At 35.3% G+C, this 26,715-nt stretch overlaps 9 protein-coding genes across 17 annotated transcripts in view; 6 read left to right on the top strand and 3 right to left on the bottom strand.

Moving 5' to 3' along the window:
* The first annotated feature begins 32 nt into the window (after positions 1–32).
* LOC105232133 (helix-loop-helix protein 1) lies at positions 33–2,734 on the top strand. The gene is made up of 2 exons (XM_011213743.4): positions 33–524; positions 2,040–2,734. The coding sequence occupies exon 2, from the start codon at positions 2,065–2,067 to the stop codon at positions 2,527–2,529; it is 465 nt and encodes a 154-aa protein (XP_011212045.1). The 5' UTR covers positions 33–524; positions 2,040–2,064; the 3' UTR covers positions 2,530–2,734.
* Positions 2,735–4,016: 1,282 nt separating this feature from the next.
* On the top strand, positions 4,017–12,832 carry LOC105232132 (uncharacterized). The gene is made up of 4 exons (XM_029552753.2): positions 4,017–4,240; positions 9,014–9,150; positions 10,078–10,330; positions 10,626–12,832. Exons 1-4 carry the CDS (start codon positions 4,214–4,216, stop codon positions 12,336–12,338), a joined length of 2,130 nt encoding a protein of 709 aa, XP_029408613.2. The 5' UTR covers positions 4,017–4,213; the 3' UTR covers positions 12,339–12,832.
* Positions 12,833–12,839: 7 nt separating this feature from the next.
* LOC105232129 (protein SMG9) lies at positions 12,840–15,745 on the bottom strand. 2 transcript variants are annotated; one of them, XM_011213740.4, is made up of 4 exons: positions 15,610–15,745; positions 14,351–14,538; positions 13,225–14,293; positions 12,840–13,162 (listed from the first exon to the last, which is right to left on the bottom strand). In XM_011213740.4, the coding sequence occupies exons 2-4, from the start codon at positions 14,387–14,389 to the stop codon at positions 12,882–12,884; spliced, it is 1,389 nt and encodes a 462-aa protein (XP_011212042.1). In that variant the 5' UTR covers positions 14,390–14,538; positions 15,610–15,745; the 3' UTR covers positions 12,840–12,881. The 2 variants fall into 2 exon arrangements, with proteins under 2 accessions (XP_011212042.1, XP_049310428.1); XM_049454471.1 differs by lacking the exon at positions 15,610–15,745 and adding an exon at positions 14,602–14,720.
* LOC105232131 (protein KTI12 homolog) lies at positions 14,821–16,023 on the top strand. Its single transcript, XM_011213741.4, has 3 exons — positions 14,821–15,131; positions 15,185–15,525; positions 15,586–16,023. Exons 1-3 carry the CDS (start codon positions 14,867–14,869, stop codon positions 15,865–15,867), a joined length of 888 nt encoding a protein of 295 aa, XP_011212043.2. The 5' UTR covers positions 14,821–14,866; the 3' UTR covers positions 15,868–16,023.
* A 298-nt stretch (positions 16,024–16,321) lies between these two features.
* LOC105232128 (carnosine N-methyltransferase) lies at positions 16,322–19,683 on the bottom strand. 4 transcript variants are annotated; one of them, XM_029552751.2, is made up of 8 exons: positions 19,667–19,683; positions 19,227–19,469; positions 18,429–18,681; positions 18,074–18,192; positions 17,861–18,001; positions 17,641–17,803; positions 17,280–17,374; positions 16,322–17,120 (listed from the first exon to the last, which is right to left on the bottom strand). In XM_029552751.2, exons 2-8 carry the CDS (start codon positions 19,382–19,384, stop codon positions 16,742–16,744), a joined length of 1,308 nt encoding a protein of 435 aa, XP_029408611.1. In that variant the 5' UTR covers positions 19,385–19,469; positions 19,667–19,683; the 3' UTR covers positions 16,322–16,741. The 4 variants fall into 4 exon arrangements, with proteins under 4 accessions (XP_029408611.1, XP_011212039.1, XP_029408610.1 ...); XM_011213737.4 differs by having other exon boundaries at positions 18,074–18,234; positions 19,638–19,679; XM_029552750.2 differs by having other exon boundaries at positions 19,638–19,677.
* Positions 19,684–20,089: 406 nt separating this feature from the next.
* LOC105232127 (histone-lysine N-methyltransferase SMYD3) lies at positions 20,090–22,900 on the top strand. 2 transcript variants are annotated; one of them, XM_011213735.4, is made up of 9 exons: positions 20,093–20,310; positions 20,389–20,445; positions 20,527–20,832; positions 20,894–21,135; positions 21,204–21,334; positions 21,778–21,954; positions 22,028–22,313; positions 22,366–22,528; positions 22,592–22,900. In XM_011213735.4, the coding sequence occupies exons 3-9, from the start codon at positions 20,567–20,569 to the stop codon at positions 22,797–22,799; spliced, it is 1,473 nt and encodes a 490-aa protein (XP_011212037.2). In that variant the 5' UTR covers positions 20,093–20,310; positions 20,389–20,445; positions 20,527–20,566; the 3' UTR covers positions 22,800–22,900. The 2 variants fall into 2 exon arrangements, with proteins under 2 accessions (XP_029408631.2, XP_011212037.2); XM_029552771.2 differs by having other exon boundaries at positions 20,090–20,445.
* A 1,043-nt stretch (positions 22,901–23,943) lies between these two features.
* On the top strand, positions 23,944–25,342 carry LOC105232124 (torsin-like protein). Its single transcript, XM_011213731.4, has 4 exons — positions 23,944–24,280; positions 24,338–24,606; positions 24,667–25,112; positions 25,175–25,342. Exons 1-4 carry the CDS (start codon positions 24,073–24,075, stop codon positions 25,293–25,295), a joined length of 1,044 nt encoding a protein of 347 aa, XP_011212033.2. The 5' UTR covers positions 23,944–24,072; the 3' UTR covers positions 25,296–25,342.
* On the bottom strand, positions 25,292–26,041 carry LOC105232125 (39S ribosomal protein L30, mitochondrial). Its single transcript, XM_011213733.4, has 2 exons — positions 25,836–26,041; positions 25,292–25,776 (listed from the first exon to the last, which is right to left on the bottom strand). Exons 1-2 carry the CDS (start codon positions 25,961–25,963, stop codon positions 25,362–25,364), a joined length of 543 nt encoding a protein of 180 aa, XP_011212035.1. The 5' UTR covers positions 25,964–26,041; the 3' UTR covers positions 25,292–25,361.
* Positions 26,042–26,142: 101 nt separating this feature from the next.
* LOC105232121 (uncharacterized) overlaps positions 26,143–26,715 on the top strand; it is a 36,819-nt gene continuing 36,246 nt past the window's right edge. For all 4 annotated transcript variants that reach the window (XR_007422495.1, XR_007422496.1, XR_007422494.1 and 1 more), the window contains exon 1: positions 26,143–26,709. Coding sequence is in view for 1 of the 4 variants with exons in the window: in XM_049454468.1 (XP_049310425.1) it covers positions 26,281–26,709 (429 nt within the window). In the remaining 3 variants the exon portion in view is untranslated. The remainder of the gene's footprint in view (positions 26,710–26,715) is intronic.

The raw sequence follows: 26,715 nt of genomic DNA, 5'->3' as shown, positions 1-26,715 counted from the left end.
AGTCGCTCTTCTGGACTGGAAAGTAGATTTTGCTTTGAATACAGCAATATATCTATGAAAATAAGAGCATGGAGTAAAAATTAAGTCAACTTTATAAAAATCGATAAACTTAAATATGTGAACATATTTATTGTAATCCTGGAGGTGTTAACAAAAACGCCATTTTACTTTTCTTTCCTACTCTACATCAACGCCTCCCGCTCTAATTGTAAACAGCATCCCTTTGTAGTTGTTGTTGTACGCGGCACAGTTGTTGCCTATTGGTTCTGCTTATATAAAAACAACCCCATTTACATAAAAGTATTGTAGCAACAACAACAGATGATTTTTTGGTGGTGTTTAGAGAAGTTGCATATAAAAGGATGCTGTGCAGTCAAGGATATAGAACATTTCAATTGTAACGTGAACACGCGCGGAGCGTATGAAGTAACGGAGCCCCGAAATATTTCGGATAATTAAATGACAAGTGAAAAATCTTATGTAACGAGCAGCATTAAGTGAAAAACATTATAAATTATTTGAAGGTAATGGAAAAAAAGTGTGTTTAATAATAATAACGGTTTAGTGAAAATTGGTTTTAAGAAAGAAAATTTAATGTTTTAGGTGAGATTTGTAATCGATTAACTTCACAGATAAAGCAGACAGTGGAATAAGTAATCTAGAAAAATTTTAAAATTTGCAAAAATTAATTTTTTTTATTTACATTTGTGTATTTGGAAAAGAAAAATTTAAAAATTTTAAACTTGTACATTATTCAGAAATTAAACAAAAGAAATCTATAATAATCATAAAGTTAAAAAAAATTGAACTTTTTTCAGTTGAAAAGTATGTATATCATAAACAAATTTCCAAATCGTCTGAATCTACTATTTTTTTATTATAAATAAAAGAACAGCGTTTTAATTTAAAATAAAAAAGAATTAGTTTTTGGCATATTATTCTGAACATGAAATTAAAAAAAAAATTTAAAAAAAGTCGAATCTACGTATATTTAATTAATTAAACAACAGAGCTTCAGTCTAAAATAACCTTCAAATTCGCAATTATTTGCTGATCAATCAACCAATCGATAGCATATGCAAATGTTACTCATCCGCACTGTTATTTGTTTTTGCTCAGTGCTCATGACAGTTCGAAGTTTAATTAAAACAAAGTCGAATTTTATCAATTGTCAGCCATTCTCACAAACTTTAAGATAAATTGCGATAAAAAGATTATTAAATAAGCGCCAAATAATTGTAATTAATTTCCCATAATATTTTTTCGAGAGTTAACAATTTCATGATTCCACTGTTTGGTTTAAGATGTTTGAAGAAGGTAAATCACGTGTAAGATGCAGCGTAAAAATTGCTTTGTTAAAGTAAAGTTCATTGCAAAGTATGTTGGCAAACATGCCAGTGTTAAATGCAGCTGAAATCTCACTTTCAAGTTCGATTCTTGCATTTGGCAATAAAATATCCCACAATCTGTGAGTCCAATTCGTTTATTGGAATCTTATTTCAGTCACATCATGCCATTTAATAAATATTAAATTTTTATTGCAAATTGCGAAACGTGCGCGGCAAAAGAAATTCTCATGTACCGTTTCATCAACAACAACACGCACCCTATAGGTTTTTGCTATTATTTGACTAGGTGTGAAAATATGTGCCGATAATAAAAGAATGCGGGAAAAATAATAACAATAACAAGTATAATGTGGTTAGTTAGAGAATATTTAAGCACACGCCAAACAAACGAAAGGGGTGGAATGTTGACACACGCACGAATGGCAACAAAAACACACAAAGCTAAGAATAAATATGAGTTGGTAAATAGTAATGGGGTAAGCAGTAAACCCTTAAGCAAAGGAACTGGTGCAAATAACGCCTTTGGCTGCATATATTACAAACGCCTGATGGGCGAACTTATGCTTGCTGTTTAACCACAAATTAAATGGGCGTGGCAATTTATTTTATGCTGAAAATTAAAAAGTGCTCATTTTTGTAAAACATATTTTTTCTAATCAAAACGCTTGCTATACTCTCTCTTCAATGCAGTAATTATACTCCGCTTGCAGTCAACATGGTGTACGACATGACGCATATGATGCCCGCACAAAGCATCTCACTGGGTCGCTATTATCTGCACGATCTCAATGGTAGCGCTGAAAACCATGATTATGTTTTGGATATAGATCGACGCTTTCAGGCGCGCATGGCTTGTGAGACCATGCCACAGGCCTCACCACCACCGCCGCCAACGCCAGCACCGCGACGCCGCACAACACCCATAGCGCATCTGGATCCCTCGGAATTGGTGGGGCTGTCACGTGAAGAGCGACGCCGTCGGCGACGCGCCACACTAAAATATCGCACCGCGCATGCAACACGCGAACGCATACGCGTCGAAGCGTTCAATGTCAGCTTTGCGGAATTGCGTAAGCTACTGCCAACACTGCCACCGGATAAGAAGTTGTCAAAAATCGAAATTCTCAAATTGGCTATATGCTATATAGCTTATTTGAATCACGTGCTAGAAACGCCATAAAGTACGTGGCTATTTTATTTCTCTTAAATGTTTGGGAAAATCAGTTGCACACTTTACTTTCTTCTTGCCAATAATTTAAGCTGCATTGTGATAACATTTAATTTAAAATTTTCACTTTACACTTATAATATTAATGTATATAACTTTTATTTAATCCATACTTTAAGATTTTCATAATGTATTTGCATAATAAATACTAACTACTTTAAATGCCTTTGTTTACATAATTAACGTCTGATTTCGTGTAGGCAGTGATGTTGACATTTTATTCACCATCAGAAAATCGATAACTGAAAATCGACGGGAAACTTAAAGAATTATATTTAATCCAAAAAGAAAATACAAATATTCTTCAAAATATTAAATATGAGTTAAAAAGTATAAACATTTTTGCCAAAAAAATAATATATGACTCTTTTAGTGATTTAGTAAAATTTGTCGCTTATCCAAAAAGAACATTTTGCTATAAACGGTTTGTATTTGTGTTTTTTTGTCTATAAAGAAACTTGATTGAAGTAAAATTATTAAAAGATGCCAATTCACAGTCGAAAAAACAGTTCTTAAAGTAAATTGCGAATCTTTTTCCGCCATACGCATGTAAGAAGCAAAATAACTACTATCAACTTCAAAGCTAACTTTATTTTGACTTTAAACATTCCTCAATAAATCCGTAGGAAACAACAAATCGTGCTATTGAAATATTGCATACATTCTCCAAAGAAGCCACAGCTGCTGTTAGCAGCAATCTGCTTTTAATTCATACATTTGCCGCCATTGGCCACCTGCGACTTGTAAGCTTAACGCGCAGTGCGGGCAAGAACAAATATTTGAACACTAGAAGCAATTGCGAAATAAAACGGGAAGGTGGGGGAGAGGTGATAGGGTGTTGAGTGAACAGCAAAAACAAATACATAGGTACTAGTAGATGTAGGATGGCAGCAATAATCATCCTTTCGTGTTTTTCTAGTGGAGCAACTTATTGTAATTTTTTTGTATGCAAGTCTGCAGACGTATAGAATTATAACTGCAGTTTACGGTACAACGAATTGAAGAATTTTAATATTTAACTTTACAATTAAAATTAAAAGTTTGATAAAAAAAGTATGAAAAATGTAAAAAAATTTTTTTTTCTTATTTTAAAATTTATTTTATTTACTTATTTATTTATTTTTTTTTAACTTTTTTTGTTTCTAATTTTTAAATTTATTTTAATTATTTTTAATTTAAAATTAATTTTTTTAATTAAATTTATTTTTTTTTCAACTCATTAACTGCCTTAGTTAGGTTATATAAGCAAGCAGTTCGGAAACATTCCAGCAAACATGCGTAAACAAGAATGTTCCTGGCAACCATAAATATTTGCCCACACTTTGTGAAAAAATTCATATTATTTTACGTTGTCCTGGTATTTTTTAGGTTGTTTTTCTTATTTCTATACATTTTAAAGTGAAAATTTGTCGGCGTACAAACAAACTCCTCTAAATGTGAAGAAATTTTCCAGCAACTCTAGGCAAAGTAAAAGCATAAACGTAAAAAAACTAAAATAAATACAAAATAGCAGCTTTTTGACAGTAAAAAAATATTATTCTATAAAAAATTCTGAAGCGCATACGAGGAAATAAAAGTTTTAGTTAAGAAATTATTTTAATTTACCAACCCTTGTGGCGCACACTGTTAACGTGTAATGGCGTATCATTTTAGTGCAAATCAGGTATTTTCGAAAAGATACTGCAAACTAAATTGAAAGCAGTTGCAAAAGTGTTTTGTGAGCGTTTAAAAAAAATCTATCCAGACATTTTTGTTAAAGAAATGCCAACGCGTAAAGTTAGTACGCCGTTTCATAACCACCATTGCGTTGCAGTTACACACATGTGGTGTTAAAGTGTAGGTGGTTAACCATAAAAAAACGAAATTGTTGAAATTACTCAGTAAAACTAATTGTAAATAAAAAAATAAGCAAAACATGCTAATTTGGCTGTGGCGTAATCATATTCCAACAATAATCTAACGGTACCATGCAAAATTACAAAAGTCGGCGCGTGTTGAGCTGGCGCTGAAGCATATTTTTGCGTAATTTTCACTACCATAAGCTTAGATAATCAACTTGTGAGTTGTCTAACTTATACTTTGTTTATCTATTTTGCTGCAGTCAAATTTTCTTTCAATTTGCGACATTTGACAGAAAATAGAACTGCTAATGTTAATATAATGCACGGCATTTGCTTGATTTGTTGACAAAAGTAGGCCACAGGGCATCTCTATAAATAGCTGCAAATAAAAACAGGGTTGGTGGGCAAGGTTTTTGAAATTTTTTAGAAAATACATATTATTTTAAATTTTATTTATGTTGTATATACTTATGTACATACTTATGTATTTTTTTAATTTTGTAAAGTGTCCAACTAGCAAAGGAGAGCTCTGGCAACTTATTCATGGCAGGCAAATTCCGGTTGCTCTGCCAAATCTATCACTGTCCACATTATTTTTCACATAACCGTATCTTCAGTGCAACCGAAGTTTATTTTTTTTCTATTTAATTTTTTTAATATTATTTTATTTTTTCTATTTAATTTTTTTTTTTATTTTATATTTATTATTTTATTCATTTTTTTTTTTTCTATTTTTCTGTTATTTTTTTTTTTAATTTATAATAATTTAATTTATTTTTGTTTTTAAAACTTTTGCAGAATTAATTAATTAAATATGATTTATTTTTTAATTTACATACATACATACATATATTTTTATATATTTTTTTACGTATTTTCTATTTCTCTTCCCATTTATATGCATATAATTTATTGTATTTTATTTTTTTATTTGCCACACGTTTTTTATTTTTTTTTTTAATAATAAATTATATTTTTTTAATTTTTTGCTTAAAAGTAGTATATTTAATTTTTTTTATACGCATTTTTTACCAAACAAAGAGTTTATGCTCCCTGTTTCGCGTTTACATTTATTGCGGTTTGTTGCTCCACAAAACAAAAAATATAAATTAATATTTGTACATAGTAACGATTTTGCTTAACAACGACAAAGTTTTAATATAAATAGTTATAAATAGTATTTCTGCTCCTTTGCATAGTATGTATTCACATGCATAGACATGTATACACTTACCTGCGTGCATGTACTATCATGTCAAATTCTTTCAGTTGAATGACACACAAGAAAATCCGCAAATTTTGCACAGCGCAAAGCAGGCTTCGGGACTAAATGCAGCTTGTGCTACAATTCAGTGCAAATTGAGGCTTTTATAAGTTAACGGTATACCACTGGGGAGCCGAAAATACGAAAGTGATAGTGTTGGCGTCGATACCGATAGTGGCGGCAATTAATTGATTGGACATTATACTAATTTACTTACAATTGATTGGACATCTGTTTTGTTTTCGCATTTGATCGGCGATAGTGCAATGAAAGTTTAGGTGTGTGTGTGATTGACGCAAAAGAAATTGTTAAAAAAGTAGCGTATGAAGACCGAAAACAAGTAGCAGTGCAGATTGCCGTGAAATTAGTTAAAGTAGCCGGTGAACCTGTAACTACTAGTTTAGTATTTGCTTTCTTCAAACGTTTATGTATGTACATACATATGTATGTGTTTGAGTACATGTGTGTTTGTATGCTAGCTGCTTTATCCCCCACTCTTCCGCCACACGTGCACCCCTCAACCGCCTGTTAGCCTTTTATGCTCTTCTGCAATTTTTTAATTCTTGTTTAGGGTGTAATGATGCTGTCAAGGGGTGTGACGCCCTTCTTCTTTGCTGCCTTGTGTGGTCATTGTTGCAACTTGCCTACAATACAAGCAGACAGCATGTAGCTTCTTGACTACATAATCCACGCATAAAACGTGATAAATGACACCCTCGGGTATGCGTATAAAAATCATCTGCTGGTGGGTTAGGTTGTTGGCATTACACAGTGGTTTGAAGTGAAGAACGATAATTTTATTTTTTACCAAAAGTATAAAAAGTGAAAAGTGATTTTAAAAACTGTATTTCTTCGATCATTTCCTGAAAAATATGTTTAACTTAGAACATTGTGTGAGAATTTTAGAAGATTTTAGGGAAATTTTCCTTACCAACTCTGAAACCATCATTTCGGGAAATTGTTTTTAAAGTTTCAGGACCCGATTACACTAATTGAAAAAAATTCAGAGAGCGATTTCCAATTTTAAGCCTTCGTTGTGTGTATTTTGTGTTAAAGCGCCTCTAGTAAACGCATAAAAAGTAATCAGAGATGATTTTTAAACTTGTAGAACTCTTCACTTGTCGAAAAATATTTAGTCGCCGTTTGAATTAGTAGTAGAAGCTCATTTTATCGTTACGTAATGGTGTAAACGCCATATTATCTTCATTATAAAAATTTGTATCTTCATTTTTGGCAGCCGTTACCTTATTTTAACTCTTATTCAAAACAGCTGATCTGTTAAGTAAGCATTTTACACAACAAACAATTGAATTTTTTTTTTACCAAAAATCAGCACTGTGTATAGATTTTACTATTAATTAAACATTTATGTTATTGAAAATATTTTATTTCAATTTTCCCGGGTTAGTAGGCGCAATTGCTTCACAAATAACGCTGAAATTTTTTCAAGATTAATTCTAATAAATTGTTTATCCCTCTTTTGCTCATTTTGTGCCACTGTTCACTCTCACATTGCACCGTTATTTCGCCTCACTTGTGAATATTGCAAAAAAATCAACTCGTTGCTGTAGCAATCTTTTGTCTGCTATCAAACTACACTACCGTTAGAGCATAAATTCCTATTGTTGCATTTGCTAATTGAGTTTAAAATCAATTTGTATTTCACACTTGAACCAATGACACTTCTAACAAAATACAATCGATTTACTTGGGTAAGAGGAGTAAACACTTACAACAAAAACGATGCTTTTGGTAATTTTACGCAGCTTAAAGCATTACAACAATTTCGCAACAATATCCTTCAGCCGCTTGCAATGCTTTTTGTAGTTGTTGCTTTGATACATACTCTTCCTATAAGTCGATGTAATTGCCGTGTAAATTTAATTACAATAACACAGTGTGTGTGCAGTGTGTTTGTAGCAACGGTTCCGCTCGTATTTGGTGGGTTTTTGTTGCGTCCGCACGTGCCGTTGCTTGTGGTTTCATGCCATTTACTCCATTTGCCGCTCAACACATCCTTCGCGGCCTGCGTGGCGTGTGCTGTGTTGGTCTTCAATCATTGCTGGTGTTGACAAGTGCCATTGGTCGCCACCACTGGCATAACGGCAATTCTCAGTGCGTATGTTTGCATGTAATCAGTAGTGAATCGTCAAAAATTTGTCAACTCGCCCACATTTGCATATGATAATTGAAAATACTTGTTGTTGCTGCGTTTTGAGGTTGTGTTGGCGCTGGTTTTCTCACGGTTTGGCGAAGAATGGGCGGCAAAGCCATCGTTTTGCCGTGTTTCCCTCGATCTTCAGCGATGTTTCCAAGGTCTATCGCATTTGAGACTTTTTTGCTCGATTCTACAAAGAATATAAGTACATAAGTACATAAGTATGTATGTATGTACATATGTACATCTTAAAAGTGCGACTAGACAAAATTTTAACGAAATTGGATTAAATGTGAAGTGTTTCTCAAGTTCAAGTAGACGGACAAAGCAAAGTGGACTCGATTTGGACTCTATTTTTACAATTTCTTACTGGCTCTATCTATTTCTACTTCTGATAACGCAAATATCTGTTGAAATTTAAAACATTCCCTCTTCATAAAAGATACAAAAAATCACGCTGATCCTCCGAGCAGCAATCCCTCTAACAACGTTTCCGAATTTCATTCGCTAAAGGTTGTACGTTTTCCAATTGGATTTAGTTATGATAAATTACGCAGCCGCTTAACGGTAGTTGTTGGCTCTTCCACTTGCTAAAAAATGTTTACAAATGTTACTTAATCACCCGGGTTTTTTGCTACTGGTTTTCAAAAAGTAAACAAGGATTATAACGGTATTAGGAGCAATACTCTTCGTAATCGCTGCATACATATGCCATTTCAAAAATTACACCATGTAATTGCAGCTCACGCCGACTGAGGGATGGCACCACAACACTCCGCTTTTGTCGTAGTGCTGTCACGGAGCGACAAGAGTAGAGGGTGTCGCAGAAATAGCATGCGTGTGTATATGTGCGGTGACTTTTTTATTAATAAACAGCTTTTTAGCATAGGGATGTTTGGACAACTGCAACAAAACGCCCATTTTTTGTTTATTTTTTTGTTTACATATGTATGAGTATCTATAATTTGTGTGCGTTGGTATTTAAAGATTTAAAGGCTTAAAATGATATAAATTAACGCATCAAAGTTGGCTATGATATATAGTCCGTCAGGCGGAGGAACAGGTTGTGTTGGATTTGTAGCAATATGTCGCGAAATATGAATGACTAGTGGTTGTGCCAGCGCCGTCGGGGGTTTTTCACTCATTTTTGTTGTTTTTTTTTTTATTTGCTAGTTCGAGAAGGCTTACAGCGCAACACGTCTATGCAATTGGGAGTTGCCGAAGTGGTATCCACCAAAACCGCGCGCCCATAAGCAACCGACGAAAATAATCGCTGGCAATAACGGGCATTTGCTCTGCGGCGCTGATCGGTAAGTACTTGGAGGTATTTACGCACTGCAGATCAAGGTACACCATTAGGTTCTACTCAAGAAAATTCGAAACACTCGCGGAACCTTGCATAGTTTCAGCAGAATACATTGCTGTAAACACATAACCTCTTCGTCTTTCCACTTTACGCAGATATTTTTTTATACTTTACCGTTAGGTTGTGAAGAAGTATTGAAAGATCTTTTATTGTAGTTCGAATTACTGTAGTTGCTTCATAAGATCGTAGCGAAGACTTTAAAAAACTCCGCTTAGGAACAATCGTCTAATATCTCCTTCTTCGTACTGACTGCGTACTCATCCATTCCGTATTTCTAGAGCTCAGCTTTTAGAGACTACTCTCTTTTTCGTGAACTGAAACCAGTCACTAACACTGCAGATGTCGTGTCATTTGAGTGTTGTTCATTTACGGCCTTTCTAAATAGAATAGTTTGGAACTACGGAGAGTCTATCATAAGTGACACTTCGCGAAGAAAAACACTTTGAGTGCAAGTACAAAATTATATAGTTCCCCCACGAAAATTCTACTCTGGATCCGCCTCTGCTAAAACTGAATGGTGATTCGGATTAAGTTGACCTTATGGGTATGGTTCGGTTAATACTTATGGTAGAGTTCTGGGATCTCCAGTCCATTGTAGATATCGCGCAGAGCTAGCTAAATCTGACCTACCTACCGCTACTTTAGTTTAGTTTCCAGCTTTAAGAACTTGACTTAGAGCTTAACTTTCAACCTTTTGCTGATATGACTGCTTATAGAGACCGTTGTTTGTCTTTCCACCTGATCTGCTTTGAATTTTGTCCATAATTTTTCATTTGATTGTAGCACATGAGTAAGAGAACCTATCAGGATCTGCTTTGCAAGCCTTTAATTTGAATATTTTTTGGTAACAACTTTCACAAATTATTTTTAGTTCGGATAAGAATCCTTGGGGCTACTTTCGCAGCACTTACGAGCTACCACGTAAAATAACTCGTAAATTTGCCGACGAGTACAACGAGTGTCTGATCAGAAAATATAAATGGCGCAATTTCCCACGCAAAAAGACTGTTTGTGGGAGAAAAGATGAGCCACCGAAATGCGAAGATAAATGTGAAACCGTCAGACGTATTTTCAGTCCAGGTGAGAAAGGCATTGGAAAGTGCGCTAAGAGTCAAGATAAAAAAGTGAGTATAGGTTCCTCGTTTTTCAAACTTTTGTTCATTCTTTAAACACATTTTTGTTTAACACATCTTGTTTATCATACTTTTTCGATTGATTCAAAGAAACTAAAGCGGAAGAAAGGTAATGAGAAGAAGCCTGAAGAGCCTTGTGAACCTATACAAATACCAGCAGCTTGCTAAAATACATTCGTTATTATCTCATATATTTTTTGCATATTTTATTTTGTCATCCACAAGAAAAATAATATCTACCGAAAAATAGTAAGAAAGATCCTTGACTTGTCTTTTCTCTTACAAGCGTTCCGATTTAGAATACGTGCCAGGTGATTTTACACCCTACGTACATCAACACCCCACACGTGACCAGTTGCTGCAACAAAAGTACGAACGCGACAATAATATTGAACCGGAACTGCCACTGAATAAGCTCCTACTTGGTGATCACCTTTGTCAATCGGTTAAGCCGGACGTTACCCTTACCCGTCCCGTCATACTACCGCTGACGCGTGTCTCTTCACCAACCGCGAACGCTGCTCATCATAGTTCCCAGCTGGAACCCACTACACCGACGGAACCGCAAATTGGTCCAATGCCACAAGTGCAGACGGAGACATCGTTATTGCCGCAAACAGCCGGTCTGACGGATTCTGTTGGACCAAGTTTGGAATACTTTAAACAAAAATTCGGTTATCAAAATCCCGATTCACCATCGCTACAAAATCTTGAGCAAACAATGCCACTTAAATCAATTACAGCGAAACCCAACGAGCGTTCACCGTCACCTATCATTCCGCCCTACGCTAATTTCGAATTAGCTAAGCGCATGCATCATGACAATTTGGACCATCAACCGTTGCCGGATTGTGTGGTGGACATGGCATTCCGCAAGCGCCAAATTACTGGTGAGCATCCCGGCTTAGCGCTGGATATTGCTCCTTTTGCCACGGGCGTTGGCATTAGAACGCATAATGCTGGCCCCACACATTGTACGAAAATGAAGGTATTTCGACCACGCACCTGTGGCGTCGTGCCCAAAGCTTATGCTGGTGACTTATCACGTGCGATTTCCTCAGCGCAGCCGGATAAACCAATGACAGCTATGGATTTGGCCATTGGTTGGGATTATAGACCCAGCAATCCAGCGGATGAACCGCGTCGGCCACCACATATTGACGGTTCGGACGATACCGCCGGTCCTGCTGTGTTCAATTACGTAAAAACACCGCGCGATGAGCCCGCTACAGATTTAGGACGCTCGGCGGGTGTATTCAATAGTACGCTCGGCGAAACGGGCTTTTTCGATAAAGATATAATGCGACGCAAATCAGATTTTGGCGGTCGCGCAATTGAACGCGACACAGACTGTCCCTGCAGCACCGAAGATTGTATGGTACGCGCGCCACCGCCACGTGCGCGTAGTGTAACTCGTGATTGTGCGATGCCTTCAAATCGGTTGAGCAAGCATTATCAATCTTCACCTAACATCATGGCTGAGGGATACCGCGCATTGCGCCAAAAATATCTCGGCGGCAGCGGTGGCAGTATAGCAGCTTCATGTGAGGCTCTTGTACCCGAACGTGGCTGTAGACGTTCGAAACAAAATATCGGTGCGCCAGGTTTTCTAAGCCGCGCGCGTTCAAGACTATGCCACAAGGTTGCACCCGAACCACCGCGTTGTTACCACGCAGCGCCGCCGCGTGCCATCTGTAAAGCACCATTTCGTGTTGGTGTACCCAAATACAATGCAGCCGGGCATTTTATTAGCACGGACAGCGGCTGCAGTTTGGAATCACATAATGCCAGTCGTGTGCTGGTGGTGCCGCGTCAACGTGATCCCTACGCAAAACGGAATTACGATATTGATACGTTGGTGCCACCGTTTCGTTGTTTTGGCGGTGGCGCCGGAGAGGGCGGCTACCCAGAGCATTGGCGCTTGGCCAGCGTATATCAACATGCTTATAAACCGCTCGAGCAGCGACGCAGGCCGCTACTACAGACAGTTTACAAGTAATCAATAATTAAACGGTATTACAAATATTTATTTCAAATATATTGTAAAAAATAATGAAATATATGTACATATATACACTGAATGGGGTATATTAAGTTTGCCATCAAGTTTGTAACATTGAGAAGAAAGTGCCGGATACCGGCACGGCGTGGTAGGTCGATTTAGCGTTTAAGCGTCTGTCTGTCCTGTCTGCATATTCGCGAACTAATCGCTCAGTTTTTGAGATATCGGTATAAAATCATGTCACTCGTCAAATTTTTTATTTGATTTTTTTATTTTTTTTTTAAACAGACCAATCAAGTTCTGGTATGTAATCTTTTGTATTTGTGAAGCGTAATAATAATAATTATAGCTTCGGTTGAGCCGAAGGGTTAACGATATTTCTTGTTGTCTTCTTTTATTTTGGACATTAAATGTCGAATGTCTAAACAAATTTTGTTTAGAGTTTGTTTGTGGGTGAAGCCCTAAAACAAATTATTTATAAATTCTTAATCAATAAAATACGGTTCATTTCATTTATTTATTTATATGTGCATATGTATTTTATTGTTCTCTCCAGTTTTCGTGCGTATCCTTAGCACTATTACCTTGACTGCCAATATGAACATTCCCCATCTCTAAATGTTTGCGTTGAATTTCTTCATAGGTGTTAAAGAATTGTTGTGTGTCCTGTGTCAATTTTGTGAGCAGCTCAAACCAAATAGCTTCAGTTAGCTCGCTAGCGCCTGTATACATATCATTGCGTGGCGTCATGAAGACTAGTGAACGAAATTCGTCAATGATTTCGCGCAGCGGTTTGTGAAACGTTGAGTTGTCATGATTTTCTAAACATAAACACCCACAATTATAATCAAAGAATTAATTAGTATAAATCATATGTTTTTACCGTCTACTTCAGGCAATAAGAATGTGTTTATTTGGCGCTCTCCCTCCGTTGGACGTGTTTTCTTTTGCTTTTGCTGCTCGGCCGTTTGTCCCTTATATATACGCAATTGTGAATCCTTAAACAAAGCACGCAACATACGATCCATACGCTCTTTCTGACTTGTTGTGAAATCCTGACGTTTAGCACGATTCTTTACAAATAGCACATTAGGAAAGTAATTGCTTACAAATGGTTTATTATCTTGTGTTGGCTTCATAATTTCGGCAAATTGCAATAATCGTATAAAATTCATATTAAAATAGTCGTCTTGCACCACAATCAACAAATGACAAACTGATAGAAAACTTATTATCTGACGTAGATCATCCAATTCATTTGTTGTCATATCCTTTCGGTAAGAATTGCACATCACCGGCGGGCTGTCAAGCAATATCAAACGATCTCCGGTTATGAACATATGTGTGGATTCGGTACGTGAACGCGCCGAACACTTATGTGGCTTTAATTTTGTTGGAAAGAAACTATCCTCTTCCACAAACAGTTTCAGGTAGTAATCGTAGTTTATATCATCGTTGGCTAAAATATTCATAATAGTGGATTTGCCAACACCCTGCGTGCCCACCACACCAACTACTAAAAAGTCCGTATTTCCTTTCATTAGTAATTTGCGCGTACTAGCATTTATTGCACCAGTTGAAGATATGACAGTTGCAGGACGTGTCATTTGTGGCAGCGGCTCAATTATCTGCACATTAGTTGCTGAATTTACATCATTCCCAGACACATTTGCTTGTTGTGCTTGCTGGTGCAACTGTTCTTTAGTTGTAACTGGACTCACACCACTTAAGCCCGGACTTTGCGCTATTTCACTACGTGTGACAATCATTGTTTTTAGTGGCGCTGTACTTGCATTTGCAGAAGTCTCTGCCACCTCTGCATCATCTCTCATATCTGCGCGTGATTTAAGTAATATTTTTGGTTGCATTTCTGCTTCACCATTTCGACGTCCTGCTGTATCTTCTTCCACATTTCGTTTGGCCAATATTATAGGACGTTTGTCATCAGTTTGCTATCAAAAGCGGAGTTCATTTATAACATTTTTCAAAATATTATATAGGAAACAAACCTTAACTCTGCGATACCGTCTGCGCTTCCCATCCGACATTATGACCGGATACTTTATTTATTCTTGTTTATAATATTTATTATCCCTTCGAAAAAGCCTCAGCTCAGATGTGAAGTCAAATAAACAAATTTATTACAGTGGCGTAGGCACGGCAATACTTACTGGGGTTTAACGCGTGAATATTATGCCTATATTCCAAATATGCAGTATTTATGAAATATTTTGATTTGCTTCAAAAAAAACTTACTTACTAAAGTGTGCTGGTTATTGGTTTATATTTTATTTTATATAATTAATATTTTGAACATTTGAATAAATATAAGTTCCTATTCGATATGTTAAGATGCTACGCCCTTGCTTTTATTATCAGCTGTTCAGTTCCCACACGCATGTAAACAATTGCAAATTCACCACGATTGGAAAACGCGGTGCAGGTTTTCCTCTTATATTTTTAGTAAATTTAATATTTAGTGTTTTATAAATATAAAGTTAGATAATTTTTTAATACGCTTAACTATGCCTATGATAGTCATATCCGGTTTACCGTCCAGTGGTAAAACAACTCGTGCTAAAGAGTTGCAAAAGTTTTTCTCTGATAAAGGCAAAAAGGTGCACTTCATCTCAGAGAATATTTCGATAGCCAATGCAGGTTTTGCGAAAAATGAATATTTCGCAGATTCACAAAAGGAAAAACAAGTGCGTAGCGATATTAAGTCCGAAGCGCTACGATTGCTTAATAAAGACGACGTAGTCGTCGTGGATGCGGGCAATTACATTAAAGGTACACAAACTGGTCGCTATAAAAACATTTTATATTTCTGAGCGTATTTTTAGGCTATCGCTATGAGCTTTTCTGTGCAACAAAAGCTGCACGCAGTACGCAATGTACACTCTTCTGCGGCATACAAGAGGCACGTGCCTGGGAGTTCAATCAGCAACGAACAGGTGAAGATGTGGTGCCAAACGGTACTAACAATATAACAGACAACTCTAATGTGCCTTATACGCGTGAAATTTTCGATGCGCTATGTATGCGTTTTGAAGAGCCACACGGCAATTGTCGTTGGGATAGTCCACTATTTGTAGTGTTTCCAGACGATACACTTGAACTTGAAGCCATCCATGATGCGCTGTATGAATCAAAACCATTACCGCCGAATCAAAGCACGCAGAATGTAAGTGCGACAGTTAAAAAATAATATTTACTTCTAATTTTGCATTTAAATACCTATTAGCCGCCACTAAGTGCTACGAATTACCTCTTTGAGCTGGACAAGTTAACGCAACAAATTATAGCGGACGTGTTGGCAGCGCGTAAAATCGGTAATACAGGTCCCGTGCCGGTCAAAAGTAGTCAGGTGAAAGTGGAAGTGCCAGCGGGCGTAAATGCTATACAGCTTAATCGTTTGCGTAGACAATTTCTCAACTATACCAAATTGCACCACGCCACCACAAGCACTTTGGATAAAGTGCCGCAATTATTCGTGCAATTCCTCAATTCTAATTGTAATGAATAGCGTATGATTTAAATAAATCATAAAACTTGTATTGTGTATAGGAAGTGTGACATTTAGTAATTTACAGCACGGTTACGCAAATTTTTTGTTTACATTATGATTTTATATAATCATTTTGACAAACCTACATTAAAAATAAAAACAAATACGTTTTTTTACGCCGAAATATTTCCAACAACTGTTCCATATATTTTTAACGTTATAAATTTTGTTTTTGTTTTATACAAAGGTGTCTTAATACCGCCGTATTATCTCATTTATTACTACCATTAATGGATGCAAAATGAATTAAAAAATAAAACGTTTTCCATTTAACTTTATCATATATATGTATGTATATGTATATGCATAGCATACGGAAAGAATCGAGATATTACGCGTGTTTTTCAATAGTACTCAAAAATTTTTTTTTTTTATTTTTCAAAAACTAGTTATATTAGTTTCTCAGCGTCATTAGCAATTGAAATGAAAAATTATACTTCATACATTTGTATATTGTTAATACTTTACTTAAATAACTACACGTTTATTACGTTAGTGTGATAACTACCCATTTGTACCGTGTACAGTTTGAATCAACCTAAAAACACATTTCATGTTCGAGAATTCAATTTCATTTGTCTAATCCGCCCAGAAAAGAGCACTACTTTTAGTTATATAATCTTATTTGGAGCAGTGTGAACTCATAGCCATTTCAACATATCAATTAAACATAATATATTGTCGGAAACTTTGTTTGTTTTTGATTTATATATAACTTTATATCTGTTTAAACAGAAATCCTATAATTGCAAAATAGCTAATAACTAAAAATATTAGGCAAGCTAGTACCCTGCACAATTTGTTGTCTCTGTTACTTAACAGACTGTTAGTACTATTGATGTTGGTAAGCATTCTTATAGCCATTGCTGTATATATCAACATAGTGATTATTTGTGTTGCTAGTGCTGCTACCGCCAGACTCCTCTACATCATCGTCGCGTTGCGACAAATCGTCTGTATCGTCACGCGCATTTTCGGGCTTTCGACAAACCCAAAACAAGCTTTCGTATTCACTTTTTAGCATTGATTGTGGATTCTGTGCGTACTTGGTGCGCACACCAGTCTGGGAACGCAGAAACTCAAAACCAACCATTTTTATGATTAACTCCAGGTTCTCGAAAGTCGGTTCAATACTATTTTCTCCTTGTATATCGCTGAAGTGGTAGAGTAGTGGTCCTAAATTTACCCAAATACCGCCGGGTTTTAATATTCTGAAAAGTAAAAAAGTTCAATTATAATTTTACCGTTTAAATAAAAATATAATTAATTTTTGCGTGCACATATGCTTGATAAATGTCTTTATCAAGACATATAAGCATGCAATAAAATGCTTGGCAGGGCGAATTTCATACAAACAAAAATATTCGTACCTATAAATAGCTTCAATGAAGTCCACAATATTATTGCCACAGTCAATAAAGAAGCATGTCGCGACACAATCATAGCAGTTTGGCGTTTTGTAGACCTGCAAGATGAAAAAAAAAACTTTTTATAATTTATAAACTTACACACATATGCACATATTATCTTGTAATTACATGCATATATAATTACAGTATGTAGAATTCTAAAACGTTTCAGTGAAACTAATTATAAACTACAAATACGGGTTTTACACACGCATATTTCCTTATAAAATATTGTATTCTTTAATTTAACGTTAATATGCTAAACTTTAATAATAATTTTTTATATACTACAGAGCAAAATACATATAATTAATTTATATACCTCCAAGAAATCGCCCGCCGCTATCATTATATTGCCCTTTGGTGGATTCTTTGCCGGACAAATATCAGGAAAGCGTATTGGCGCTACCTGGTCGGCCATTCGCAAATTATTTACATATTGATGTACCCAGGGGTAAAGCGTGTATTTATTTTCCTCAGTGCAACTAGAAAAAACTGAAATGCGTTAGTATAAAAATTTAATGTCTACCAGAAATACTTACAGATTCAAGACAAAGTATGAGGCAATTAACATGAAATATGAAAATTCATTGCCCTCGCATTCATAGCCGCGGCAGGCAAGCTCGTAGGTGAGACGACCAAGTCCGGCGCCAGGCACAAGAATTTTTACCTCATTGAGTGCGCTGAAAAATTTGAAAGGAAACGGCAAAAGCATTAACTGTGAGATAATTGACTTTTATCTTAGTTATATTTACAATTCGCCAGGCTTAAAGAATTCCTCAACGGCGTCGATGATTGGTTTGTATGACTGTTCGCGTTCCTCTGCGCAGGCTGCACTCCAATCGCGCGCAATTAACTTTAATGTCGATTGGGCCTTTAAAATTTTAAAAGGTTCAACATCAGCTTGCTCTGTTGCCTGTGGCAAGTAAGTATTTGATATATACATAGTTTGCTATGGATTGCAATTTACAAATTGCAACAAATGCTTTTCAAGTGGTACTAGACCATTTTGAAATGCTAAACTACACAAAACTCAAATGCCTTTCTTTAAAAAATAGTTGCTTATGTGTCTATAGTATACATATGTAAATTCCATAAACATTTTCTTACATGTTCCATATCTTGATGCCTTATTTTTGTAGTATGGCCATCACTGTCTTGTTGTGCCAAATACTCGGATCCGCCCATATCCATAAATCCAACATTGTCACGCAACATTTTCTTAATAACCTTTTGATTTTCATCAATACAGTCTCTTATCACACGCAAATGATTGCGATATTTAACCAACATGTCCTGATGGCGTTTGGGAAGACTATTGAGGTAGCTTTCAGTCTTGTTCACGCGCGCATAGCAATATTTTCTACAAAAATAATATTAGTTATTCATTTTAACATGTTGAACACAATTTTGTAAAATGTTGTTATATTGGGCTATCATTAATCAATACGTATGACGAAATAGTAAGAAGGATTTTATCTATATCGCCGGTACTGATATGCGTTAGCTTAGAGCTTATAATAGATTACACTTCATCCTGGTTACCGCCTGATTATATTACTATTAGTAATCATTATGTGGTGGCAGCATTTTCCTAACTATATATCTATCTTTTCTGACTAACGCTTATCGCTTGACACATGCGCTCATACAATAAAATAAAGACGCATTGTATATTATTTTTTTTATTTGTAGCAATTCTATTTTGTGTATGTAGAAAGGAAATAATTCAAAGATTCATTGAGTATTGTTGTCAGTATCGAATACACGATTAGCCGCTTAGACTCATGGTTATAACCTCAAAAATTCAATTATTTACATCCTATGATAATTGGCACACAACCCCAGCCATATCATCGCAGGGAATTATTAGATGCATATATGAATTGAAAATATGTATATACTTACTGATAATAACGCAAGGCCGCTATAATTTTTTGCATATGTTTGCGATCTTCCTCCGCCTCTTCAAGATTGAGCATTGGCGGATCGGTAGCAAGTTTACTGTCGCTGGTATTAGTGGAAGGGGGCTTTCTTGAGCCTGACGACTGTTGAGTATCACTCATGTTTGAACACGTTATTTTAAATGCACTGAACTGCTCAAACTTTAAGAAAACTGTTGATTTACCCAAAATGCTGGCCCCACATATGCTAGGGAAGTAGTACACAATGTGGGTAAAATAAGTATATTAATTGTCAGATGTTTATGGGTATCGAATTTTTGTAATTCACTATAACAAATCGAAAATTAAATACTACTTTGCCAACATACAAAAATATAATTATTTAAATTAAGATAAACGCAAGAAAACTAAATACCGTTCGATATTACACCACACAATCAGTACCTGTAATTTCTCAACACAAATAACTTCCAATAAAGAACAAAGTCAGATGTGTTTTCATATAATACCGAGTGCACACGCAAGAACTCTTTTTGCAATTAATAATTTAACTTAAAAGTTGAAAAAATATTAGTAAGTAATAAATAAAATCATTATTTCAATCGATATTATAATAATTACTTACATTAACATAATTTATTTAAATGTAAATGAAAATGTTAATGTTTTCTCTGTGTGTTTTATAAAAAATGCTTATTATTTATTTATTTAATAATTTCGTTGATCTAATGTTAATTTATATGAAAAATTTTAAAATGTCTCCAATTAATTTTTCTTTTTATTTGTCATTTTGTAATTGTTAAATTAAAAACCGGTTGCACCCTGTGATTGTCATAAATAAACAAAAACATTCCCCTCTCTGCCTACCTGATCCGGTAAATCAGGTGTATGGTTATTAAAAATAGACGTGTTTTGCATTTGTTTTTATTTTCAATTTTGATCTAGAATATCGCTTTTGAACATAAAGGAAAACGTTTCAAAAATAGCTCATGCAAATGCGTCAGAAGTCGTCCATGCAGACGTGCCCACAAAAAGATAGTGCACAAATGATTGCTAATCAGAGAACTTTAAAATAGAACATAAGCTAAGTGGGTTTTAATAGAGATTTTATTTTTGCTCACTTTCGAAATAAGATAATTTTGTCACAAAATTGTGTAAATTTTTAGTGTAAAGGAGTGTAATTAATTAGCATCGACATAAGCCGAGTCTCTCGAACATATCAGGTGAGTAACTACTACTCTCAAATATACTAATTCGGTGAATGATTAAGGTAATTTAAATTGTGTGTATCTTTACATCTTTAGTCGTTCGAGGACTCGTTGACTGCTAAGAACGTGAAAATCAATGCCAACTTTTCTGCGCACGCAAGAGTTTGACAAGCTCTTAGTCGCTTTCCGCAGCGCAGAGCTGCTGGCGCCAAACGCTTTGAAAGCTACTTCCGATATCCAACGCACTGGGAAGTGCAATAAACAGGCGAACAGCAGTATGAAGCAAAATGTACCAAATGGCAAAGCCATTAAACGAGGCGATCGCCTACTTACCGAAAAACCTTTTGCGTTCGTACTGCAAGCTAGATATCGTAAAGAGCGTTGCGACAACTGCTTGCAATCGTAAGTGAGATGACGTGCAATTGAGAGAGTAACAAGATCCCATAAAGTATTTTGTTTACAGCTGCAAAGTGCTGAAATGTGCCAATTGCCAATATGTGTACTACTGTAGTCGTGACTGCCAGATGCAAGGTTGGGTGCTGCATAAAATAGAATGTCCATTCCTAAAGCGCATTTATCCCCGTAATGTGCCCGATGCTGCCCGCATGCTTTGTAAACTAATCATAAAATTAGACAAAGGAGGTGATCTGGTACGTGGTTATTACACACAAACTTGTTCACGTCGTTTTCGTGATATGATGTCACGTAAGTTTGTGTGATTCGTTGCAATCAAAATATATCAATAAATACATTATTTTCCCTCCACGATGCAGATTATGCTGAAATAAAGAATGATGCACGACGCCTAGAGCATTTAGAGTCTTTATATGGAGTACTGCAGGAAATGATGGGTGACAGTGTAATCGTGCCAAATCTAACGGAATTGACAAGTATCTATGGCAGGGTATGAATGAAATCTAGTAGGCGTTAAATGCGTTTAAATACGTCAGATATTTGTCTTTATAATTCATTAAAATTACTATGAGCAATTGTAGTTGTTGCCCGTTTCTACGTCATTACTTTTGCATTCCATCGTAAATGTAAACATACATGGATACATATGTATGTATATGTATTTACGTTAAGTGAATGCCTCAACAAAGATCCATTTTGCTGGCAATTAGCCAAGAATTCGAGAAATGCGGAGCCATGCACTTGTCAAACTAATTAAAAAAAAAAAATATAACGGTGAAATGTTTTGGCAACACAGCTGTGGCGCTAATTTATTTACATGCTTGTTCAGTAACGCTTAAACGAATCTCTATGATTTGTGGAACACAATTACATTTTATTATGATAAAATTCTAAATTAAAATTTAGCGTTTAATTCATAACTTTTTATTATAGTTAATAACGAATGGCTTCAGCATACTCGATCCTGAAATGAACTCAATTGCCACTGCAATTTATCTTGGCGTCTCGGTAACAGATCATAGTTGCAAACCTAATGCAGTTGCCACTTTTGAAGGTACTACGCTGCATATACATGCAATCGAAGATATCGAATGTTTGGATTGGTCCAAGGTTGATCAAATTTCATGGCCTTTTCAAAATGGATTTATATTTTAAATTATCAATTTATGCACAATCTTTGCAGATCTTTATCAGCTATATAGATTTATTGAACACGCCGGCACAACGACGCGCTGAACTGCAAGCGAATTACTATTTCTTTTGCATATGTGCGAAATGCACAAATACGACGGAGACGCATGAAATGCTTGCAGCTGCTTGCGCCAATAAGAATTGTAATGAATTTTTGGATATAAATCTCAATAATTGCCCGCGCTGTGATGCTGGCGTCAGTCCGAAACACCGCAATGCGTATAACGAGGCAATGACAATCACGAAAACACATTTGGAGCATATGAAGGATATCGCCTGTGAGTAGCTGTTATTAAATGTTGCATAAACAATAAAAATTAACTTATTCAGATCTGGATGTGTGCAAATTATGCCTTGCCAAGCAAAAAGGGTACGTGCATCCACTAAATGTTTGGCATTTAAAGACATTAGATGCGGCTTTTGAAGCCGCTATCGATGTTTCTAAGTGGGAAGAAGCTTTAGAGTTTGGCAAGGAGCTCGTACCAGGTTTTCGGTAAGTAAGATGAGCCATTATTTCAAATAATTTTCGCTCTAATAACTATTATTAAATTCTTAGCAAATATTATGGCGACTGGCATCCACTATTGGGTATGCTTCATTTGAAAATTGGAAAAATTCAATTGTATAAATGTCAGCTAACAGAGGCAATAAACAATTTGAAGGAGGCACAAAAAATATTACAAATAACGCATGGTCATGATCATAGCCTGTTGCGTGAGCAATTAAAACTTATGCTAGCGCAGGCCTTAGCTGAAAGTTTGTAATTTATTATTACTTTTGTGCAATTATGTGCATAATTATATCACCTTTATGTAGTTTACTTCAGGTAGTTTGTAAGAAATGTAAAAATAAAAAAAAAAATATTCTACTGTATTGTGTACAGTGGGGGGAATTTAAACTATTTTAGTTGAGGCCTTTGCACATCGTTCTCTTTTGGTAAGGTGCATGCAACTTTAATTTCTTCAGCCTTATGATGGGAGATGTATATGCTTTCATCTTCACACCCTATCCGTTGATTTGTGTATTAAAGATATCTGAAGAAAAAAGTAGAATCCGTTAAAAGCGAAATGCTGAAAAGATTTAAATTTACATATATAAAGCTACCGAATTCTTTGAGAATATCCACTACAATAACATGTTGATAGCTGATTTGTACATTGCGTTATTTACATAACAATCTACGTCCGAATTTGTTGTAATCCAATGTGATAATTATTGTAAAACAAAACCGTTTCTTCTCCATCAATTTCCCCGTGTATTTGCTCAAATGCGAATTAAGCATCACACCGATTACATTTAGATTTTTAGTCTGGAATAATTATATTTTTTCATATTTTTTTTTGCGTCATTTCCCTTCTATTCATAAAGGAACCTGCCGACCAGGGATAATTTATCCTTATGCCGATGTTCGCTTGATTTGGCATGAACTTTACATACATACATACATACATATGTACATACATATTTGTTTTTGATATATTCGCGCATGCTTTCCAGAAAACGCGTAATTTGCGACATGATTTTAATTATCGTGATCTTGGTGTCTTTGGAATCATCGTCATTGTTATTGTCTTTTGTTTGTAATTGAAGCACAATAATAACAATGTCTTTTATTTTTTTGACATAAATAATATTTTTCCCAAGAGTAGCGATTGACATTTGTAGCATAAACAAAGTGGTGAATATTTCAAGTACGTGAAAGCAGTGCTGCATACACTTATGAAATGATAATAATAATTTTTACTATTTCAACATATTTTTCAATTTTATTTCATTAATGTTGTAACACAATACTAAAATATTAACTGAAATCATTAAATTATAAAATGCATCAAATACATTATTTTTGATCGTTTACCGTCATCGATGATGTTGCATTATGTTCCGGTGGGGTAAGATTTTCATACAGTGTGGTGAATTAGTTTTTTGCGAAAAAAGTTCTCCATTGTCTAATTGAAGTGCAAGTATTTGTTAAAGCCGTGAAGTTAAATTATTTTAAAGTTACACAGTAAAGATTAGATGATATATAGATAGATAATGCATTTTACTCAAATATTGTATATATCTTTATACTTTTTGGCTGTAAGTTTTAAAGATGTTTTCTGTTTTTTTGACCCGGCATCTTTAACCATTGGAGCCGGTGTTGCTCTAGGCGCATACGGTGGATTTGGTTTTTTCAAAGATCAAACCTATTGTCGACTAACTGAGTGTTGCAATGAGCGGAGTATACCAGGGGATGTTTATAGTAAGTTAATGAAACCATTTTTTTGTACTTATTTTGGTAACATTTCTGATATTTAAGAACTCAGAGAAATGTTACGGAAACGATTATTTGGTCAACACATTGTTAAACAGCAATTGATATCAGCGTTAGAGGCGCATTTAAATCCTCAAAGTTCTTCACGAAAGCCACTGGTAATAAGTTTTCATGGTACACCGGGAACTGGTAAAAATTTTGTAGCTGATATGATTGCAGAGACGCTGTTTGAGAAGGGGATAAAAAGTCGGTTTGTACATAAATATATGGGAAGACTGGATTTCCCATTGCAAAGAAATGTTGAAGATTATAATGTAAGTTAATGACAACAGTTAACAATAATTCAAAGAACTATAACCTTATTTTTTACACAGCAACGTATTTATTACGATGTGGTAACGGGCATTGCAGATTGTCCCCGTTCATTATTTATTTTTGATGAAGTGGACAAAATGCCTGCAGGTGTCTTTGAATCGCTAGCATCCTTAGTGGACTATAATGCACTGCCTAACAAATTAGATGGCTCCAAAGCTATATTCATTTTTCTTTCAAATTTAGCAGGTGTACAAATATCCGATCAACTGGCAAAAATGTTAAAGAATGGTGAATTACGCGAAAATATTAAGCTAAGCTCTTTCGAACAAATACTAGAAAAAGCTTCCTATAATTTAGAAGGTGGCTTAAAAAAAGCTGGCTTAATAGAGCAACATGTAATCGATCATTTTATTCCATTTTTGCCACTTGAAAAGCAGCATGTCCACCAGTGCATATCTGCAGAATTTTTTAAATGGGAACGAAGACCAGAAAAGAAAGTGATAGAGTATGATTTTATTAACAAGGAAAAATATAACAAATCGGATTTAACATTTTTTCTCATTTTAGGGATATGCTTAAAGAAGTGATTACGTATGATCGCGGGCATGGACTTTTTTCCACAACAGGCTGTAAAACCATCGAAAAAAAAGTAGCAACAGAAGTTTGGATGGAAAAACGTTTGCCTTAATTCTGATTATTAATTTTTATTTAATAAAGTAATGCAAATCATTCTAATTTTTTTTTTACTTTCTTTTTACCATGGGTTTAGCCATTTCATTCGAGCATCACGTTTTAATAAATCTGTGTCTAAACGTTTGGGGTCTGATTCAAATGCTTCAGCTGCTTCTAATCGTTCAACAACAGGACCTATTTCCTTCGTAACAATACATTCTCCATTTTCCTTGAGAACGGTGTGCTTAAGATCGTTAGCTGTGGGTTCACCATATGGAAATGTGATGGGGGTGACTTTTATCAAATGCTTTATCTTCCACAACATAGCATTTACATCTGGTATATTTTTTACTACAGTGAAATCACTCTGTTTCCCATCAAGCCCAAGATCCTTTAAAATACGCTTCTCCCAAAAGGGGTTACCCTTGACGGGTTTCACACGTTGAACACGGAAAAGCTTTGCTGGTTCAATTGGTGGGTCCTCATGTTCAGGGTTCCTTTTAAAATAGACAAATATCTAATTGCATTTGCGTACATATTGATGACTGATACTTACATTGGATAATATATGATTTTGCCATATTTCTTTCCATCTTTATATAAGAATTTCTTATTGTGTTTGCCATAAGCTCGAACTATTTGTGCTGTTAAAGTAGCAGGTTGTAAAAATTTATTTAAATCCATTATTTTCTATTTGAAACAGAAAAATGTTCATGAAAATCCAATGAACAGCTGAAATTTGGTAAGGTTATGAAACAACAAAAATCAGCTGTTCACAAAGTGTGTTGTATATTTTTCACCAAAAGTGACAGTACGTATAAAAATTTATTGCTACTGAATGTACGGTTGGAAAAACGAATTGGCGGCAGCTGAATGAAATTCAAAATGGCCGTTGTAAAAAGGAGTAATTGATTTCCTTTGGCTACAAAATATTTTTAGTGAATGTTTAATATTGTTTATAAATGCAGATATATAGTAACAAATAAAGGAATTTGGTCAAAATGCCCCAGTCAATAGCGCAGAGCGGAGATGAGGATGTATTTCGTACACTAAAACGCAAACGAAAATCTGAAGGATGTTTGGAACAGACTGCACATGTTACTACTGACAAAAATGCTTGCTTTACCAATTCGGCTTTCAGCTCTACGCCGAAAAAAGTAGGGCTACGCAGGCGTGCCCAAACCCCATTAACGGATGTTGTTCTACAAGATCCTTGCATGGAAGTGAAATCAATTTCAGATATAATTAATTGTCCAGTTGAAAAGACTGATTCGACTAAAATTGGTGGTGAAGCGCTTTCGCAAAATCCCTACGAAGTTCAACGCAAACCACCCAAGAAGAAAAAACGTGAATCGGAAATAGTCGAAGCATGCTTTGAAAATCCAGCATTGAATTTAGAGCTGCCTGAAAAACAATTTAATCCATATGAAGTAAGA

Source organism: Bactrocera dorsalis, chromosome 4, assembly GCF_023373825.1.
Source record: "Bactrocera dorsalis isolate Fly_Bdor chromosome 4, ASM2337382v1, whole genome shotgun sequence".
Lineage (NCBI taxonomy): Eukaryota > Metazoa > Arthropoda > Insecta > Diptera > Tephritidae > Bactrocera > Bactrocera dorsalis.
This window is presented reverse-complemented; position numbering and strand designations above follow the sequence as displayed.

What these genes read in the sequence shown, in the direction of transcription:
- LOC105232127 (XM_029552771.2), top strand. Translation starts at nt 20,567, where the DNA reads ATGCCAACTTTTCTGCGCACGCAAGAGTTTGACAAGCTCTTAGTCGCT. An exon ending in TGCGACAACTGCTTGCAATC is followed by an intron (nt 20,833 to 20,893) that starts GTAAGTGAGATG and finishes TTTTGTTTACAG; the next exon opens with CTGCAAAGTGCTGAAATGTG. An exon ending in AATGTTTGGATTGGTCCAAG is followed by an intron (nt 21,955 to 22,027) that starts GTTGATCAAATT and finishes CAATCTTTGCAG; the next exon opens with ATCTTTATCAGCTATATAGA.
- LOC105232124 (XM_011213731.4), top strand. Translation starts at nt 24,073, where the DNA reads ATGCATTTTACTCAAATATTGTATATATCTTTATACTTTTTGGCTGTA. An exon ending in TATACCAGGGGATGTTTATA is followed by an intron (nt 24,281 to 24,337) that starts GTAAGTTAATGA and finishes CTGATATTTAAG; the next exon opens with AACTCAGAGAAATGTTACGG. An exon ending in CCAGAAAAGAAAGTGATAGA is followed by an intron (nt 25,113 to 25,174) that starts GTATGATTTTAT and finishes TTCTCATTTTAG; the next exon opens with GGATATGCTTAAAGAAGTGA.
- LOC105232132 (XM_029552753.2), top strand. Translation starts at nt 4,214, where the DNA reads ATGGCGTATCATTTTAGTGCAAATCAG. An exon ending in ATCATTTTAGTGCAAATCAG is followed by an intron (nt 4,241 to 9,013) that starts GTATTTTCGAAA and finishes TTTATTTGCTAG; the next exon opens with TTCGAGAAGGCTTACAGCGC. An exon ending in CTAAGAGTCAAGATAAAAAA is followed by an intron (nt 10,331 to 10,625) that starts GTGAGTATAGGT and finishes TTCTCTTACAAG; the next exon opens with CGTTCCGATTTAGAATACGT.
- LOC105232131 (XM_011213741.4), top strand. Translation starts at nt 14,867, where the DNA reads ATGCCTATGATAGTCATATCCGGTTTACCGTCCAGTGGTAAAACAACT. An exon ending in TGCGGGCAATTACATTAAAG is followed by an intron (nt 15,132 to 15,184) that starts GTACACAAACTG and finishes GCGTATTTTTAG; the next exon opens with GCTATCGCTATGAGCTTTTC. An exon ending in CGAATCAAAGCACGCAGAAT is followed by an intron (nt 15,526 to 15,585) that starts GTAAGTGCGACA and finishes AATACCTATTAG; the next exon opens with CCGCCACTAAGTGCTACGAA.
- LOC105232133 (XM_011213743.4), top strand. Translation starts at nt 2,065, where the DNA reads ATGGTGTACGACATGACGCATATGATGCCCGCACAAAGCATCTCACTG.
- LOC105232128 (XM_011213737.4), bottom strand. Translation starts at nt 19,384, where the DNA reads ATGAGTGATACTCAACAGTCGTCAGGCTCAAGAAAGCCCCCTTCCACT. An exon ending in GGCATCAAGATATGGAACAT is followed by an intron (nt 18,235 to 18,428) that starts GTAAGAAAATGT and finishes TACTTGCCACAG; the next exon opens with GCAACAGAGCAAGCTGATGT. An exon ending in TTCATTGAAGCTATTTATAG is followed by an intron (nt 17,121 to 17,279) that starts GTACGAATATTT and finishes TTTACTTTTCAG; the next exon opens with AATATTAAAACCCGGCGGTA.
- LOC105232125 (XM_011213733.4), bottom strand. Translation starts at nt 25,963, where the DNA reads ATGGATTTAAATAAATTTTTACAACCTGCTACTTTAACAGCACAAATA. An exon ending in AAAATCATATATTATCCAAT is followed by an intron (nt 25,777 to 25,835) that starts GTAAGTATCAGT and finishes CTATTTTAAAAG; the next exon opens with GAACCCTGAACATGAGGACC.
- LOC105232129 (XM_011213740.4), bottom strand. Translation starts at nt 14,389, where the DNA reads ATGTCGGATGGGAAGCGCAGACGGTATCGCAGAGTTAAG. An exon ending in GACGGTATCGCAGAGTTAAG is followed by an intron (nt 14,294 to 14,350) that starts GTTTGTTTCCTA and finishes CGCTTTTGATAG; the next exon opens with CAAACTGATGACAAACGTCC. An exon ending in CTTATTGCCTGAAGTAGACG is followed by an intron (nt 13,163 to 13,224) that starts GTAAAAACATAT and finishes GTTTATGTTTAG; the next exon opens with AAAATCATGACAACTCAACG.